This window comes from Prinia subflava, chromosome 1 (assembly GCF_021018805.1).
Source record: "Prinia subflava isolate CZ2003 ecotype Zambia chromosome 1, Cam_Psub_1.2, whole genome shotgun sequence".
NCBI lineage: Eukaryota > Metazoa > Chordata > Aves > Passeriformes > Cisticolidae > Prinia > Prinia subflava.
Window position 1 is genome coordinate 95779911 of NC_086247.1, and position 19784 is coordinate 95799694.

Below are 19784 nucleotides of genomic sequence, written 5' to 3' on the forward strand. Positions count from 1 at the left end.
CACCTGAAAATAGTATTCTATAGCTCAGTTTAAGGTTTCATTTAAAAGGCAAACCTATCGTATATGTACTTGGAGTAGTTTGAAAGTTCTTGTCTCAGTATGCCTCCATCATGGATATGTTCATTCCAAATGAATTCCACAGCTGCATTTCTTTGGGCATAAACTTGAGAAATAAATGGTCTGGGTAGCAAGAGAGACTTTGTCTTGTACTTGTTGGCCCTTACATAATGTAACATAAGTGTTCTAACATTAATATTTTTGCTGCATTTCAAATATACTTAATTTTACAGTTAAAAATAAAATTTTAAAGATAAAGTCCACAAAATAAAGGCCTGTTTATTTTTCTTTCATAAATACAAGTATATAGTGATGCCTACAGTGTAAAGGGCATACTTCTATTCAAATTAACAGAGTGACTGTGATGATTGCCATTTAAGAAAAAGAGGGGAGCAAATATTAAGTGTTCTTTTGATGGCTGATGTAATGATGGTATAACTAGTTCTGTGTTCCTGGTTTCTTGCCCTGCCTTTTTTTTTTTTTTTTTTTCTTAATGTACTAAAATTTTTTTCCTGGATGGGCAGGGAGTTACATAGTTCTCTGTTGAAACTGATGTTTAATGGTGAAAGGTAGTGAGTTCTTGCTAACTTTATAGACCATTTGTTCTTCATATGGACTTCATATGTTGTGACATGGGTCTAGAGTGGAGATTGACAGGAAGTAATCTAGTACAAATTAATGTAGTAAGTTTACCCTCCTTTTCTTTGTAGCACAATGGCTGACAAATCGTCAAGACCAAACTCCAATGAGGGAGCTACGGCAGGAGAAGTAAGTGCTCTGGAAGAGGCTTTTAGAAAATTTGCCATCCATGGTGATACGAGAGCCACAGGAAAAGAAATGCATGGGAAGAACTGGTCAAAGCTATGTAAGGACTGCCATATCATAGATGGCAAGAATGTGACAACCACAGATGTTGACATTGTCTTCAGTAAAATCAAGTAAGTTCATTTTAGCCATAATTTCGTTGTCTCTGACCCTCTCATGCTCCACCCCCCATGTAGATACCATGTCAATTTACCTTCTGTTGCTTCTGATGTTGTGAGACACTGTTTGACAAAATCAATTTCTTTCTTGTTCCTTTACAAAATTTCCTTGCTTGGGCTGAAGATACAGCTTTCAGCTTCTGACCTGCTATCAGCCTGAATTGGCTTCAGTTTCACAGATGTTATGCTATACAAAGAGTATGATGTGGTCTAGTTAAATGCAGACTATTCCAATAAATTGGACTGCAGTAAGTGCTGTCAATGTTTCCTAAAAGATATCTGAATGAAGTCAGGATGTCAGCATGATCTTGCCAAAGCTTGGCCTCAGAGGATTGAGGCTAAGGTGGGATATGTACCAAAAGTCAATATTCTAACAACAGTCATGATGTCCAGCACACCAGCTAAGGTTTAAAGTGTAGGGCCATGCCAGACTGCTGGTAAATATGGGATGGTAACTCTTGGCTATGATGAATTAGGATTGTCTTGGTCATCTGATCTTATTTTTGGGACTTGAGCTTTAGTAAAACTAACTGGAGCTAGTGTCAAATCTGAGAGAAGATATTAAAGGAAATATGTTAACAAGGAATTAATCTGTTATGACATATTCTGTATGAAGCCCCAAATAAGTTTTTTGGTTTTGCTTTATGTGTAGAATTGGATTATTTTCACCTTTTGTATTCCCCTGACATCTGATATGATAATCATGTATTTTCTGCTTTTTATTATCACAGTAATTGTTTAAATTCTTTCACACATCATTGTGTTGAGGAACATGCTTTTAAAAGGGGACCCTTCATTGTAATTGTAGGAACACTTACTTGGCTCATGCACTCAACTGTTGTGGTGTAATGTTGGGAGAAAACTGCATTGCTTATAAGGTAGCTGGAAAATCTTGCTTACAAGCACCGACCATTTAAGCTGCATCAAAGTGGAGAAAGGCAGAGAAGAAAAGACCTTTAATCTTGAAAGTTGTTCAGTGTAACATATATAGAATGATATGACCTTACTTACTTGATTGATTTCTTTCTTTGTTTCTTTTCTCCTTGGGGATCTTATCTAGTAAGTGAAAACACTATATATGCACACTCCCACTATCTTGTCCTTGTATCAATCCCTACTTTTATTTTCCTGAAAGCTGTATTAATGGAGTTAGATATACTGTCAGAGAACTGGCTTATTTGAAATGGATGTTTAGGCTGTAGGGTTTTGTTTCTTCTTGGTCTATGATATTTTCAAATTTTCTTTGACTTTCATCAGCTAAATAAATTGTTTTATTATTTCCTTTAGATAAATATTACCTTAGTGCTATATTTTAATATCAGTTTCTTTGCACTTTAGTGAAAGAATGACCCCATGATGTGGCATGAACAGATGCACAGCATTAGCAGATATAAAGAAGTATCAGGTTTGGTGACTGCTGGGGCAGAAGGAATCCAGTCCTGTTGTGCAGGAGTGAATTGTAAGGTGGCAGGTACCTGAGACTCCTGGGGCATTTCAGCAAATCCCCTTGCTGCTGTTGAATGCTCCCGGCTCAGCTTGGGGGTTCATGTCTCTATCTCTTGAGGGGGAGGGCTAGTTCAGCAGTTTTTCTGACCTCACTCCTGTGACAGCTGTTGAGTGTTGTCATTTCTCTTGGAAAAGGCATGACATCTTTTCCTCTATCCAGTTGCTGGTTTAACCCCAGCCAGCAGGCAAACTCGATGCACCCACTTGCTCACTCTGCCACCAGCAGCACTGGGGAGAGAATTTAGAATAAAAGCTGGAAATCTCATGGGTTGAGATAAGGACAGTTTAATAGGAAAAGCAAAAGCCATGCACACAAGCAAACCAAAACAAGGAATTGATTCACTGCTTCCCATGGGCAGCCAGTTGTTCAACTGTCCCCAGGACAGCAGGGCCCCATCACATGTAACAGTGACTTGAGAAGACAAATACCATCACTCCAAATGTCCCCCTTCCTTCTTCCTCCCTCAACTTTATTTACTGACCATTATGTCATGTGGTCTGGAATATCCCTCTGGTCAGCTGGGGTCACCTGTCCTAGTTGTGTCTCCTCCCAACCTCCCAAGCACCCTCACATTCCTTGCCAGTGCTGGCAGTATGGAAAGCAGAATAGGCCTTGGCTCTGTGTAAGTCTTGCTCAGCAATAACAAAAATATCACTAAATTATTTACCCTGTAGATACACAAATCAAAAACACAGCCCCATACCAGCCACTGTGAATAAAGTTAACTCTACCCTAACCAAAAACAGCACTCTAGTATTTAAAAGCTTAGTAGATAACTGCATCAAATGCAAAAGTATCTTAGTTTTAATTGTTTAATTTTTTGTTCATTCCTCAACCCCTACATGTGCATATAACATGTATTTTATATATTCTTCTCTTTTAAAATTATTTTATTTTTAAATTATATTGCTTAAGTGGCATATGGGAGCTGAGATTTGCTATCTTTATTGGGAAGGTCTGTTTTTTGAATGTATGCTTTCAGTAGGTATACTTCCACATTCTCTTAACTGTTGGGGTTTTGTGGGTTTTTTACACTTTTATTCTTGAGTGCATGTGTCAGCAATTCTTTTCAGTCTAGATCACATTTATTTCACATATGATGTTTTAGGTTTTAAAAAGAGAAGATCTAATGGCTGTAGGAACTCAAGTGTTAGTCATACGCTTTAACTTAGGAGGGTTAAGCATAAGCTGGGTATACAGGATTTCCTGAGCATGTTCAGATAGCTGTTTTTCCTTGCTTTCTCTTTTACTTCACATTTAACCCTAGGCTCAAAGATAATAATAGATTTGGTAACGCATGAAAGCAGGCATACTCACATAATAAACTCATACACGTTTTTATTTTACAAGCAGCTTTTTCACAGCAGAGCTCTATGGTTTTTTGACAAACCAAGTTTTTCCCCATCTATGTTAAATGTAAAACCTGAAACACTATAGAAGAATCTCCAATTCCCTCCAAAAGTGTAAAGTGCAGCTTCAATGCCTCAATAAGAATTCTGCTTATGGATACCAGAAGGCTTTGTGCTTCACTCTTGGTTTTGGGCTCTTGAGCTAAAGTGTGTCTCACAAGGTTAGCCTCAGCCTCGGATCTTACAATCAGCCAAAGTGGTAGTTCAGTGGGATGGGGCTGGTGGATTTTAGCAGTTGTACGCTAGCCAGGAAACAAAACAAACATTAAAAAAACCGAGTTTCCCATACCCAACTACAATTGCCATCTAGCATTGTGTTAGAACTTCCAAACATACTTTCTGTTGGTTCTATTACTGGGAAGCTACTGTATATAGCAGGGTTGTTTTCTAGCAAGCTATACTTAGAGTTTATGACAATGGCACATGTTGTTCAGACACTAGAAAATAATTAATCTAGTAGAAATGTTCTTTGGATTCATCAGTTACTATGTATAAAGCCCACCTTTGTTGTCTTGTTAACTTTCCCAGGCTTCATTTATTATTCTAGTAGATACTGGCAAAATAGGTAGGAACTAAATGTTGCTGATAGGGTAAAGTAACAAGGAAAATTAATAAGAGATATGTTTACCTAAGAACTATTGAAAAATAATGTTTTATTTGCCGATTGGCGACTTGCTCTGCTCCAGGAGAGAGTTTACTCTGAAGTAATGAACATTTTTGTAGACTTAACACTCGCTCTCCACCTCTGCCAAACCAGTGAACAAAACTTCTGAAAGTTTGAAATAGTCTGTGATACTTCTTGAAAGCTGGGACCTATGTGTCTGTCTTTCAGAGATTAGTTCATTTAAAGTTAAGTTTAATGTTGTTATAAAGGTTGAAGAAATTCCATTGAGCCTTTGTTACAAATAAGAAAATAAGTGTAGAATGCATGAGGATGTCCAGTCAGACTGAAATGCAATTTGTCTGTTTATCTTGCATAAAAAGGTCTACTGAAGGCCATCATGTAAGTGCAACATTTATATGGACCTGAGGATAAGAATAAGGAATAATCTAATGCAAAGAATCCACAGTAGTAGACATGAAAGAATTATTGCTAGAATGACATTATTTGGTAAGAAAATATGTAAATTGGGTGATCTGTCCCCTTCCTTCCACTAAATATTTCTGTTTAACAGTAATTTGTAGGGCCCCACAAGTCCTTCCAATTTGGTGGATTGTAATATAAGTTTGTTTGTTAAAATTGTCAGCTCGGAAATTACAAGAATTGAAGCAGCAAAGAATTTTGCAATGGAAGTACTTGAAATGAAAAGCTAAAACCCTCTTATGAGAATAGTATATTCATAACATGTATGAATATTTATGATTTGTGTCCCTAGAGAGCAGAGTTAAAACACCTATATTTATGCTAAATATTTGGGTTGCATTAATGCAGTTGGAATAAACTTCAGTTTCTGTAATGAGTAGAAGAGTAAACTTTTCTTATTTTTTAGGTTATAAAGAATACAATAAAGCCATCTCTTACAATGTCACTTACTTTCCATGCATCCTGTACTTGGAAGAGCAAAAGAAATTGTGAAGACTGAAAGACGAAAGTTCTACCATCTTATGAGATGAAATTTAAAAAAAACGAAAAATGCAGCAAAGCCAGCAGAAAAGTAGATAACTGTAAATGTAATTATGCAGTAAGCTTTCTTTTTTGTAGTTTCAAGGTCATCACTTGAGATGTTGTACTCCTTTCTTCGTATATTCCTTGGACTACATAAAACAGTAACACCAGTTCCAGGATAAATTTTAATTTCAAAACTAGCTTAAAGTTACTTGCATAAAAGTTATGTAAAAATCCCTTCTGCTAATTGGTACCAACAAAACATTTTCTCTGTAAATGTCAAAAAGGAGGCAACGTTGTCTCAGTCAAAAATGGCTTACATGATCATTTAAAAAAAAGCCTGAAAATACTTCATAAGATGTAATTTTTCTAACTGGTCCATAAGTTCACTGCCATACTTGAGGACAAAGAATAAGTCACAGTAATATTCTGTGGGAAAAGAAGTTTTCATACATTACTGTATCTGAACTATTTCTGACAGAACTAAAATTAGTACTCCAACTTTTTTTGTTATATCTTCAATCTCCCTGTAGCTCAGGTTTCTGCTGAAATGTAGGAGTTTAGTATAAATATCTTAGTAATATTAGATCTTTTGAAGCATTAATTTTTCACAAACTATCTGAACTTTATATAAACATCTTTCATATTTTTTAATAGAAAGTGATAATGCAATCTGGGCCTACTGAATTGAGAGACATACAATATGCAGGCATGCAATAGCATTTGAAGATGGATGTTTTTCATGACAGTGGGAATTCCATGGGCATTTTTCTATTAAAGAAAGCAAAACACCAAAGAATAATAGATGCTACTGAGCTCTGATCAGCATTCTGGCATGTTGCTTTAGGAACTTAAATTTCTTTGTTTACTGAGGGTCAACAACTGCTCTGGGAAATTTGATATGTTAGCTATGCCATACACATACTCCACTTGTTGTATGTAGTTAACATGGTAGTAGTAATAGCCTCGATATAAATACCTCTGCTCTTATTTTAGAAGTGTTACTGCTCAGCACTGCAAGACTGTGTTTTAAGCGCTGCCATAAAACTGCTAATTCTATGACATTATCAAATAGAAAAATAAAAATATTTCTGTTTACACTGACATGTTACTGTGGTTGCAGGCAGGCCTGGGTGACATCAGCCCTTGGATCCATTGTGAGCATTTATTTAGGTAGTCATCTCCATGGAAACATTTGTTTGTTTTGATGTTACTATGTGCTTAATTTTGAACAAATTTTTGCAGTTCTCTACTGGATTGTTCTTGAAGATTAGTTAAGCTACAGAAGCTTTGTGAATATACCTTACTCCCTGGCCTTTAAAATATTCTTGGTAAAAGATCAAGTGGAAGCATAATTGTCTTCTGAACTTCCATTAGTAGTTCCTGATGTTGCTTTGACATGTTTTCTTGTTGCTGAGGAAGCCATGTATTCTAAAGGCCAGAAAACTCTCCTCCATCTCTTTGAGAAAGGAAGGTTTTGTTCCCATGAATAATCTTCATAACACACTTTATTGTGCCCTGCTTTTGATCAGACCTACCCGTGTGCTGTCCTCACTGTCTTGCATACTTGGCTGTTTAGCCTAATTCCCACAGCCTGGATTAGTCAGGTCTCTGCAGGAGTGCTTCCACCTAGGAGCAGCTGGGCCTTAATGCAGCAATAGTTCACCATGGCTGCAAGACTTGAAATGGGTAATGTTTGCTCTGAGAAGATGTCAAGAAGACTCTTGGCAAGAATGCTTTCCCCATTTGTCAACTGTTATGCAATTGTTGTCTTTTCTTTATATTGAACAATGCTTCTTGATTGCTTATTGTATTTGAAAGGACTAGTACTTTGACATCTGAGCTCATTCAAAACAAATATCCATCCATGAGGTTTCTCTGAAGTAAATAGTCTTTAATGAAGATTTTTACTAAAGCCTCTCTTAAATTTTTGAAGTATTTAAATAGGTATGAAGTGGTCTTTATATATAAATGAATCACCTAGTATTTTACACTGTATTTTACATCTGTACTGGAGACATTCTTTTGATAGTGACGTAGAAAAGGATTTTTCTAATCTTGGTTTATGCATGAAGTAGGCATAACAGTTAACTTCTGTACTTTAATATGTCTGCATCGGGAAATAAGTTTGGAGTGGATAGAGAACAATATGCAGAGCAAAATCTTTTCTGGTTAGTCTCAGGCAAATTGTGAAGTTGTGCATTTTTAGGTAGAAATGTAGGTAAGTTTGAACAGAAAGTGTTCTTTTTTGCCACATCTATATTTTTATTGAAATTAAGAATCAGTTGTCTTTCTTGCCTAAAGAGCCAAATGTAATGTTACGATTTGCACTTTATCCTTCAAAAGCTTTTTGTTTAAAAAAACAAAGCAGCTCTTCTCCCTCTTCTGCCAAGAGGCATAAATTCTAAAAGTAAAGCAGTGATCGCATATGAGAAAGAAGATGGTTTTAAATTCACTTGCTGTAACATAGGCTTGTTTTATGCATGTGTAATGGGTAAAATTTATACCTGTAGTGATGTTTACACGATTTTGCAGAGGCAGACATCACTTGAAAACCTATAGATACAGTGGTAAGTGATTCATTTCCCAGCTGATATGGAATGCTGCATGATGTCATCCACACTACTATATATAGCAGCTTGCTTGGTACTACTTGCCACACTGTGGCTTATTCCACTTGTGTGCTACAAGAACTTCTGCTGGCTTAGAGTAGAAGTCAGTTGTTGTTTTTTTGTTTGTTTTTTTTGAAGGTCAGCCAATTGCACCATAATTTAGAACTACCTGCTTTTCATTTATAAAAGTAGCTATGTGAAATCTGCCTTAGTTTTACTGACTAAACAAACTAAGTAACTAGTAACAAGAAAACATTTTCCAGATTGTTAAATATCAGTTTTGCTTTCATGGATTAAAGTAGAAGATGGTTAAGGTGGCCTTGTCTGCAGCAACCAGGTGATTGTATAGTTTAGGATCCTGAGAGAAATGATCAAGATTAACAACAGAATTAAAAACCTGAACTTTAGAAGGGCAGATCTTGGCCTCTTCATTTGCTTTCTGGAAACTGCCCTGGAGAGTTGAGGTGTTCAGGAGAGCTGGTTGTTCTTCAAAGCAGCTTCATCAGAGCACAAGATCGTTTCATTCTCATGTGCAGGAAGTCGGGCAAGCATGGCAACAGGCTAGCAAGGATAAAGATGGAGCTTCTGACTGGGCTGGTCCACGAGAAGGAGGTACACAAGAGACGGAAGCAGGGAGAGGCTTTGTGGGAGCAGTACAGTTCATGCATGAAGAGACAGAGTGAGGAAAGTTAATGTTCAGGCCAATCAGCATAACCTCAGTCCCTGGGGAGGTTATGAAGTAAATCCTTTCAGAAGTCCTTTCTCAACACACAAAGGACAAGAAAGTGATTTGGAGCAACCAGCATGGATTTGCCAAGGATGAGTTACACCTGATGGACCTCATTGCTTTCTTTGATGACACTGTTGGTAAAGGGGTATAGTTAGTATACATTGATTATGGCAAGGACTTGACCTCAGTAACATCATCACCAAATTGTTGAGCCATGGGCTGGAGAGTGGGCCAGCAGTCTAGGAGGCAGCTCTGGAGGTGGTGATGGTGGCAGTATCATAGTTTAACCCCAGCTGGAAAATAAGCCCCATGTAGCCACTTTCTGTTTCCACCACCAGTGGGGTGGGGAAGAGATTTAGAAGGATATGAGTAGAGAAAACTCATGGGTTGAGTAAAAACAGTTCAAGAGGAAAAGCAAAAACCGTTCACACAAGCAGAGCAAACCAAGAAATAATTTACCCCTTCCCATGGGCAGGCAGGTGTTCAGTCATCCCCAATAAAGCAGGGCTCCATCATGCAGAATAGTGACTTGAAAAGACCATCACTCTGAATATCCCCCACTTCCTCCTTCCCAATGATTGTATGCTGAACATGATGTCATATGATATGGAATATACCATGGGTCAGTTGGGGTTAGCTGTCCTGACTGTGTCCCTTCCCAACTCCTTGCATACCCCTAGCATCTTTGCTGGAGGAGCAGTAGGAGAAGCAGAAAAGGCCTTGAGGCTGTGTAAGTGCTGGTCAGCAGTAACAAAAACATCTCTATATTATCAACACTTGTTTTTCAGCACAAATCCAAAATATCACTTCATACTAGTCACTGTGAAGAAAATTAACTACTCCAGCCAAAACTAGCAGAGATGGGAAACTTCTGGAGGTGAGGTGACAGCAGTCCTTGCACCGAGTGTGACTTGTGGTGGCAGCAAGGAGGGGTAGCTATATCCTGGGCTGCATAAGTCAGTGTGTGGTCAGCAGGTCTGGAGAAGTGATCCTTCCATTTAGCTTGGATTTGTAAGACTGTATTGGGAGTGTTGTGCCCAGTCTGGGCCTCCCCTGTGCAGGAAAGAGATTGATACACTGCAACAGGCCTGGTGCAGGGCCACTAAGATGGTCAGGGGGCTGGTTGTGGTACATGGTGACCTGTGGAATAAATGCAAGTTTCTTTGTTCTCCTGTATAGGCAGTAGAAATTAACTTCTTGTTCTGAAGTTAGAGTGGAAATTTTATAAGGAAAAAAGTGTTTGTGTATAGATGTTATTTACTCCTAAAAGTAGATGTGAGCTAGAAATCCTTCATCTCGGACAGAGGATTAATATACTGTGTATATTGTAATCAGATATATTTAATCTGCCTATGGGTGTAAAACTACTAAAATAATTTATATTTAGTCGGCTTGAGATGTGATGTTTGTGAATAGAAATGTGCTTCATCTGAAGTGATGTTTATTGTTCTTCAATCTTTTTGTTTGTCTTTTGTTAAAAAAACAACAGTGGCTTGACTTGGAAGAGACTAATTGATGTATTCTTTCCATTATCAGGACATTTGGGACTTTTTTACAACTGAATTTGGAACCAGTCTCTCTAAAGACTGGACATTAAATCCTCATCAGGATTAGTTAAACTGGTGTTACTTTCCTGGCATTATTGAAGTGGAGTTGCTTATCATTTTCTTTTGTGTGGGTATGTCTGTGCACGTGTTGAACTGAAGGAACATGAATGAAACCCAAATTTTTTTTGAATCTTGATCTCTGTTTCTGACTTTTTGCGGACTTCTAATGCATGTGCATGTATTCGCATGATTTCAAAAGAAGGTAAATACAGCTTTGGTAGGGAGTTCTGGTAGCATCCTCCCCCCCCCCCGCAAAAAAAACAACCCACAAGGGCAGACCTGCTCTTTGAAATTTTTTTCTGTGTTACAGTCATTTTTTGTTTCTCATTTTACAAAGGTTGTGGCTATTGCCGGCAGACCAATGATTTTCAAAATCTTGCTGAGACTGAATGTTGGTGCTGATTCTGCAGGCTGCCAGAATATTTTAATTGGATAAAGAAATCTCCATGGCAACTTTTTCTAGGAAGATGTGCTGTTAGATAGTGAAGTTTTATGGTTGAAGGAGCAAATGTAGGAAAGCATTCAGTTTCAGTGAGGAAAGCTGACTGCAGCTGACAGTGTAGCCAGTGTGGCTAAGGTGTTGTACTCTTCTGGTGAGGAGTAACAAGAGCACCTCACCTACTGCCTGTCCCCATGGTTTTTGGCAGTGCAGGCACTCCCAGCACTGATTGCTGAAAAGACACAGTCAGTCCCTCAGGCAGGCCGGGACTGTTTCCATACTATGTGGACAGTTGTAATTCAGGAAAGAAAACCCTGCTGCAGGGTTCTGCATCATGAAGTTTCTGCCTAAGCTGTGGAGCAGCTTAAAATCAAACCCGAAGCTTTGTCAGTGATGGCAAGCAGTGGAAAATACCTTGAGGCAAAGTTGTTTCAGTGGAGCCAAGAGTTCATTGTGAAAGCGAGGGCACTTGGTGTCTGTTTTGAACGTGTGATATTCCTGAAGTCCCATAGGTTTTCTTGGTGCTTTTCCTTCCCAGGAATTGGTTCTGGAGAGCTTTTGGGAATGGTGCCATGCTGTGTGCAGAGCCCACCAGCACAGAGTTCCCGCCAGCTTGCCAGGGGCTGTGGTGCTGCAGAAGTGAGCCCCGTGCCAGGTGCAAAGCTTTTGTGGCATTTGCTTGGGTTTTGAACGTGAGCTTTGTAGAAAGGATGGGAACATGTGGTGACAAAAAATGAGGAATGTTCCCTTGGCAGCACTGAATCGTCTTTTCTCTGCCCCAACTTTGCTCTGGAAAGGAAAGACCTGAAAGTGTGGGAAATCTTCCAGTCTCACACTGTTACCTTATTTTCATGATTGTGACACTAGCTTCATATGATACGTCTATCCTTTTGACACAAAAGTTGATTTTATGGAGTCTTTTTAGTCTGTAAAATTCATGCAGTTTTCCTGCTGCAAACAAGCCAGGCCAGTGCAGCTGCAGATCTTTCAGTGGATATATTTTTCTTCAGCAAACTGCTAGATACTTCTGTTACCTTATTTTCATGATTGTGGTAGTAGGATGCTCAGAACAGCAAAAAGTTTTCTAGAGTGGTCTTTTTCTAGGCAGAAACGTAGAAGACTCTAAAGAAACTGATAAAGCACAACCATAATCTGGGGAGCAGGAGGTAGTACATCTGTTTGTCTCTGCTGATATAGCAGAGCATTGTACCAGTTAGTGCCATTTGTGATCGTGGTCATCAACAGCTGCAGAACACTGATCATCTTTGGCACCAGGCTGTGACTCTCATGACACATGACAGCACTTGCTTCATTGTCCAGATGTCTTGGATCTTTATTATATGCCTTTAGTTGCAAATATTGTTTAAAAATGAAAATAAGCTAACAAGTAATTATTGTACTGTCAATATGGTATTTTCATGGTTTGTAAATAGTGTAACTGATAGCTTTTATATCATTATAATTGTGTACATGAGAAGTTGTTTTTCTTGCAGTTAACAACAGACAGTACAGTGATACTGTAACATGATAATAGTTCATTACAGCACAACTGAAAAATTTGTGTGAGAAAACAAAATGGGCCTGTGCTTATTGTCTGGAATCTCTCTCTGTTATACAGGATCTCCAGATATACTCGTTACAATTCCCAGTGCAGTACCAATTAACCCTGGATTTAGCTGCTTTGTGCTATTTGAGGTGTTTGTTACTCTTTGTGGGGTGGTGTTTGTTAAACTTCTGAATGGAACTGTCAGTGCTAAGAATGGAGGGTTTATCTGACCCAGACCAGTGTGAGAATAATATGAGAAGCTACTGACAAGAGGATCATAGAGGGTGGGCAGTTCTTATCATCATCTGCAGTCTGTATTTCACAAAAAGGTTATGTGTTTGCTTCTGCAAGAAAAAGCTTCTGTGGTATGGGCTGCCTTAAAAGTGATGACTGCGGTCATCACCATTTACCATCAGCTCTCCCATCCCTTCCTGTGCACAGCAGCCACATGAACACTAAGGTAGTTCATCCCACCAGGGGAATACAAAGAGCTCTGTTTTGATACTCCTTTGTGGGGTGGTCTTCCTGTGTTGCAATTTGAAACAGGTAGTAAACATCCTTTCTGGTTTTGTAGGTTTCTAAGCAGTATGCATTCATTAGTGTTTTCAGCTCTACAAGAGGGTTTCTAGGGAGGATATTTTATTTGATTTCTGGGCACCTTTTTAATTTTCAGCAAAAAATATAACAGGTGAGCTGGTATTCTTAAAAGAGCCTACAAATAAGAAAAAATAAGAAAAAGGGAGTAATTTGGCATTTATAGGTTCTGTCTTTTTTTAGTCTGAATAGCTTTGTAGGTTGAGAGAGAGGTTTCAAGTCTAACAGAACAATATGAGAAGGTACAGAAAGGTAGTCATAGTAAAAGAAAATGTGTACCTCCTATGGTACCTGATAGACACTCTCTTAGGTGATTGTCCTATGTATATCCATAAATAAAGAATTTTAATTCTAGATATCAGATGAAAATGATGATGAACTAACTGTCCGAGGTTTGAGTTCAGGACAATGAACTCAAATTGATGCTAATTATTAGAGATAATGAGTGGTATGGATGAAAATCTAAAATTAATGACTATAATCTGAATAGATGTTTTTTGTTCCCGGTAAGTTCTGGTACTAGTTTAAAAAGAACAATGAAGAATATTCAATTTAGTAGATGCTTTGGAGAGTCAATACATTTGGCATGTGTTTCAGCAGTTCATCCTTTATTAAAAAAAACCAAACATAAATAGCATGATTTTTTAGACAGACCTCATAGTAAAATCAAATAGAAATTATTTCCTTACCGTTACAGAAAAGCTGGAGCTTTGGTGTCCTCTTCCAGACAGATTGCTTTTCTTTCATCACTTCACCTCATCTGAGAGTAATGGGAGAGTTTTATGTTATGCTGAAGTGGATGTCATAGCTGGGAAATCTGTTGAACTAAAGTGCACAGAACTAGCTTGATCCTTTTTTCCGTTTTTTTTTTTTTTTTTTTTTTAAAGACAACAGAGTGTGGCCTATTGGAACTCCTCTAACCAAATAGAGAAAGCTATAGGGAGGGTACTAGGTAGTTAAATAAGCTGCTGGTTCTCCTGCTTCTGTACTGAATAGGATCAACTCCATGTGCTGATTTAACAGTCTGCTTTTGAGTCTGACTTGAAAATTTAGCTGACTGCAGCTTCAGTCAACATTGGCCATTTTGAAAAATTTTGATAACTTCTTTCCTTATGTAGTTTTGTGTTATTAGCTCAACAATACATTATCTCATGCATGCTTGGAAGATTGTTCCTTTTATTTCCCTTTCAGATGCTACACTGTGTCAATCAGTCATTGGCTTCCTTGTCTTTGAGTACTAATCTGTGAAAGCCATAGTCCACGTGGACAGTGAATTGATGGTAACCTGAGGTAAACTCCAGAGGTGTATAAGAGCAATCAGACTTAAGAACTACCCATGGAGAGCTGGACTTCTTTAATGTTAGGGGCATTGACTTGATGTTATCTAATATGACATTTGCTCTTTTTAGAAGTTTTTCAACTCCATTTGTCTAAGCTTTAAGATAAAGAAGATGACAAGACATACTTTCTGGAGACAGTTACTCAAATAACTTAGACCAAGTATGGATTAGAGTTCTGTATGTGCTTGCCCCAGGTGTGATCTCTTAGTCTTGGAAGAAGTAATCTGCTGAAGAGCACAGCTTCATAGTGTGTAACTCCCTTAAAAATACATAGTGATTTTTAACGGAGTTACAGTATTGTCTAACCTCTCAATAGCATTGTTAATTGTCATGCCGTTGTTTTAAGAAAATGAAACATACAGAATGTACCTATTTTGCATGTACTCAGAAGATTTGTGGCCAGAATTTCTGCTCAATTTCAAATTTCCATTTGAAAATCTGGAGGGTTTTTTGAGCTTTGAAGTGTGAGAGTAATTAGCTTCTAATGCCTCTAAAGGGTTGGACACCCTATAAGCGCTGCAGGTTAGAAAAACATAGAGACTCAGTAGTTTTTGTAGCTGTGATCTCAGAGCTTTGTCAACGTGTAGGTATACGGTACTCTGTAGGTGTAGGATAAGATGTTCAGAAGTGTATAAAACTTGCTTTGATTGTGTTCTACCCTGGTAAACTTTGTTAAGTAATTGAAAGAGAGCATTAGCCTGAAACATTTGCTGTTGAATTCCTATTGGTTTTGCTATGAAATATTAAATGACTATAAATACATTCACCAAGAACTTAAGTTAGTTCAAATTGACTGCTTGTGTAAACATTCCTAATGTAGAGGTTCTGTAATAAAAAAGACCAACATGGAAACCTGCAAAGATGTTTGTCAGTTGTTTGTTTCGGGAGATTTCAGAGTAGACCTGCACAGGCTGGTACATACAACACAAAATAGCGAGCTGAACTGTGTGTATTTGCATGGCATTGTGTTAATCTATTGGTTTTGTACCATCCAATTTTCTTGCAAGAGCCAGTTTGTGTTGTGCTTTATAGGTTGTGAGGATATACTTGCTGATGAACAGCATCTACCCTGCTGGCAGCACTGATGGAGGGTGAGATGCTATATGGTGAGTTAGATCCCATGGAAATTCATCAGTGGTCCTCATTCAGAAGATTTTGAACCACAAAGTTACTAAATAAGTTACTAAATAAGTTAGTTTTTACCTGGAAATTAAGACAGTTTTCTGGCATGCACTGGAATAAGAGCACAGAAGTCTAATACTAGTTGCATTAACTGCCCACTATTTAGAAAACTTGCCCTTCTATACAAAACATTTGGGAGTAGATACATTGAAAGTGTTTGCACAAACATGTCAGTAGATGACAGTTTGGAGCAATACTTTGTTGCTTCTGCTGGTGAAATCAGAGGCTTTGAAGAAAACAGTTTCAGAACTGAGATAATAATCCAAGAAAAATGGATGTGAAGCTTCCTTTCTGAATGTAAGTAACTGAGAGTTGCTGAAGATTGCTAGTGTAAAAATGTACTGATTTGTGTTTGAAGATGAAAGCACCTTTTTGTACTAAGCAAAAATCAAGAGGGCAGCAAATCTTACCCAGCATTGGCTCAATACCTTCCTTCAGAAGGTGTTGGTCCTAAGAAGTCACAGATTTCCAAAAGAGTAGATGGTTGCTTTTTTATAGTCTCCTCTCTGCTTTCACAATTCATTCCAGCATCTTGGAGTCTTCCCAGTTGTTCCTTATCATTTTGGTTTGTGATGATGATGTCTGCAACTATATGGGTAAACTTCCATTTATTGTAAATTTCTGCATGTTTTGAATACAAAAGTGTGATGTAAATGAAAGAATATCTAATTGATATCAACTGTCGTAATCTTCTGCCTATCTTTTGGATTGGTTTCAGATGCACATGAGTCAGCACTGTAAAGATCTTCTATACAGATCTTTAATCCAGGGGAGGTGATAGATCCCCGTAGAGAATTTGGTCACTGTCTGTTTATAGCTTTCACAAAGTGCCAAGACATTACTGGCATAGACTGTTGTGCAGATTCTGTGGCACAACTGAGAGTTCTCTTTGGAAAATGTGTTCCCTGCTCTGGACGCAGAGAGGATCAGTCTTTCTCACCCAAGGAGTCAAAATGGCTTCTTTCTGAAGCTGGATGTAGCTTTATTGTAACTACTTGTTTGGCAGGCTTTCTCTTTCTCTAGAATTGTTTTGTTGGTTGGTTTTTTGGGTTTTTTGGTGTTTGTTGTTGTTGTTGTTGTTGTTGTTGTGGGTTTTTTGGTGGGTTTTTTTGGTTGTTTTTTTGTTTGTTTGTTTGTTTGGGTTTTTTTGTTTTTTGTTTTTTGTCAGGAGATGGATAAAACTCTGTGCTTTACCTATGTTGAATTATTTTGGTCTCTGAGCTCACAGGCATGCCCTAATTACTTGTGTGGTATATTGGGGCTTCCTACAGTTGTTCTTGGTTATGATTAGTAGGAGGATCTTCATTCAGATTGAGGGTTGCATTATCAATTGCAGTAACCTTGTGCTGAGATGGAAAGTGCTTAGAGATTGCTCTTGAGATATACAACGTAAGTAGTCAGATGCATTAGCTATTTTTCCCCTAATCTGTGCAAAGGTAGATATCTGTCTCCACAAGATATGGTAAGGAGAAATGATAAAGGCATAGCAGAAAAATTTACTAGAGAACATTCTCTGCATTGGCAATGGCAGACATATGGAATTGGCTTGTGGATCTGTACTGGAAACAAGGCACTCTCATATGTAAGTTACAGGGATTTTCCTGCTCTATAATTTAGCCTTAACATTTCCCATCTGCACTTTCTAAAAAACCTATTGTTCTTTTCAAGTGGATACCTCTTCAAATACTCTCCTCATGTCATTTGTAGACTATTTGACAGACTGTTTTGGCCACAGTCTACCTATTCTTCTGTCTTGCTTTTTGTTTTGTAAAATGAGGATGGTGCCAATGAAGACAATTGCATCTTTAATTGCTTTTTCAGAAGACATGACAATAAGAAGGACATAGGGAGCAGGACATCATTGTGAATGTTGTTGTTTTAACATAGAGTGAAATCTCCTTTGCAAGAAACAGACATAGAATGGAAAATTCTCCAAGATTGGGGACTGTATATTTAGAGGTTTGCTGTGACCATCCAATTTTCGCTTTCATATGGGAAGGCAGTCTTCCAGTAGGGGATAAATATGCAGTTTCTTCTTATTTCTTTTGTATTTCTTGTTCTCTTTGAAAGAGAAAATGCCTGGTTTCTGCTCTGTGCCTAACTGCAGTGTGGATTCTCCTTTCTTGAAGGTCGTGATTTGGTCCTTGGCTGTTGGTTATGGAAAACAGTTTTGTGGCTTTCTCTGTATGTGACCTATGGATATGGACTAACAGTGTCGTTAGTTTCTCTTTTTTCACTTGGTGTGTCATTATTGATTTCACACCTTTCTATCTCCAACCATGGTCAATGACTCTTACACACTGAGATCGTGCTGGTGTCAGTTAACGCCAGCTGTCTATTTTTAATGCTGCCACCTTCTCATATTGCCAGCAAAAAATGTTAGCAGATATACATACATCCTTGGTTTCTCTCTGTCATCAAGATCACTGAAACAACCTCTCCCACAAACACATACTTTTTTACTTAGAGAGTTCACGGTCATTGACCTGTCACTGGGTTCAGAAATTGCTTTTGTGGTTAGATGTGATTTGACATGGAGAACAATCCAACTCTGTGAAATTTTGAAAAACTGGAATGGTGCTGTTATAAAACCATTTGACAATGATATTTTCTTATTGAGAAAATCTGATGAAACTTTTGGGTTTAAATTTTGTGTCATTAAACTCTAAAGGAAAATTCCACCTTGGATTAGAGGACTCCTGCTCTGGCTTCCATAGTTACATTTTAGTATGGAATGAGTTGCTTACTGCTGAGCTTGTCTGCTGAGCTGGCTGCAGTTCCCAAATACATGAAACTGTGTTGCTTTGTTTAAATTATATTTCAGAAATAACTATGCAAAACTATTTTTGAAAAATATGTATAGTATTTCTTATGTATAGTATTAAATGGTATTGTTCCTTTCTCACAAAAAGTCGCTGAAAACCAGTCTGCAGTTGGAAATATTTACTTGGAGGGTGAGGAGGAATGTCCTGGAGCTGCTTACCTCAGCTATCAGACAGCGCTTTCTGAATTTCTTGGCCAAGAAATACAAGTAAACTTGCTGTATCCTGTTGCAGAGTGGTGATTAACAAACAGCTGCCATGCCATGCCTGAACAGTAGAGTGAATGTGCTCTAATATTCAAGGTTGTGTTATCCATCCCTTTTCCTTCATTTTTCTTGTCATCAACCAGGGACTTCTTTTCTTTATATTCAGTGTAATTTCTGAATTAGGATGGGAATTTTGTCAGAGGCCTTACAGAAACAGTGACCCAAACATCTTTTTCCTTACGAACAAGCAATAAAATGTTCAAGTTGTTTTTGTAGTTTTACTCGAGCTTCATGGTGATTTAAAAACCATATCCCCATAATACTTGCCCTTTGCCTTGCCACCATTTTGCATTGTACTTTGCATGCTGCTCTGAAATGGATTGACTCAATACAGGAAAAATGGCTTAAAAAATTAAAAAATTAAATCCCTGGCAATTAAAAATCACTCATAATAATAGACATTGTAAGGATACACAGCTAGAGCTTTTGCTGAAACATCACAATATCTGAAGAGGAAAACAAGAAAGAAATTTCAGGAAAGTCAGTAGCACATAAAAGCAGGGGTTTTGTTTTAATGTAATTTTAAGGAAAAACTGGGAGGAGAAATATTTTTGAGTAATATGTTGCTAGACAGAAGCTTGGATGCTCATTGTTGTTCCATAATAAAGAGTCAGATTCAGTTATTGTTCTGTCCCTTGTGCAGTGGTTTATTTTCAAAGTCCAATTTAGTTCTTAAAGCATAATTTAAGCTCTAATTTCTTCACCTTAAGGAGTTAAGATCTTACTGTGTCCATTCCTATGTAATAATGCCTTTGCTCTTTCTCTGAGTTTGAATTTTCTCTGTGTCAAGTAGGATGTCATACCATGTGACCATTTAATATCTAGTTCTTAGATATGAAGTTTTTCTGTTCTTGATCTCATTAATAAAAACAGCACTGTCTTATGTAATTCTGTTTTCTGTTGTAAAAATTCTGCTTTTTATTCCCCTGTCAAAGATCATGTCCTGTTCTTAGTTAACTGGTTTCATCAAAAAAGGTAATGTCTTCCCTGAATGTGGACTCAGTCAAAACATTGATACTGTTTGTGGAGAGAAAGCAGTAAGGAAGGCTACTGGTTGCCAGAAACCTGAGAGTGCTAGCATGAA

The 19784-nt window shown here is 37.8% G+C and overlaps 1 protein-coding gene across 4 annotated transcripts in view; it reads left to right on the forward strand.

The window, feature by feature from the left end:
* Positions 1-19784, forward strand: part of TPPP (tubulin polymerization promoting protein) — a 116204-nt gene that overhangs the window by 23733 nt on the left and 72687 nt on the right. For all 4 annotated transcript variants that reach the window (XM_063404411.1, XM_063404382.1, XM_063404392.1 and 1 more), the window contains exon 2: positions 768-995. In XM_063404411.1, coding sequence (XP_063260481.1) covers positions 768-995 — 228 coding nt within the window. The remainder of the gene's footprint in view (positions 1-767; positions 996-19784) is intronic.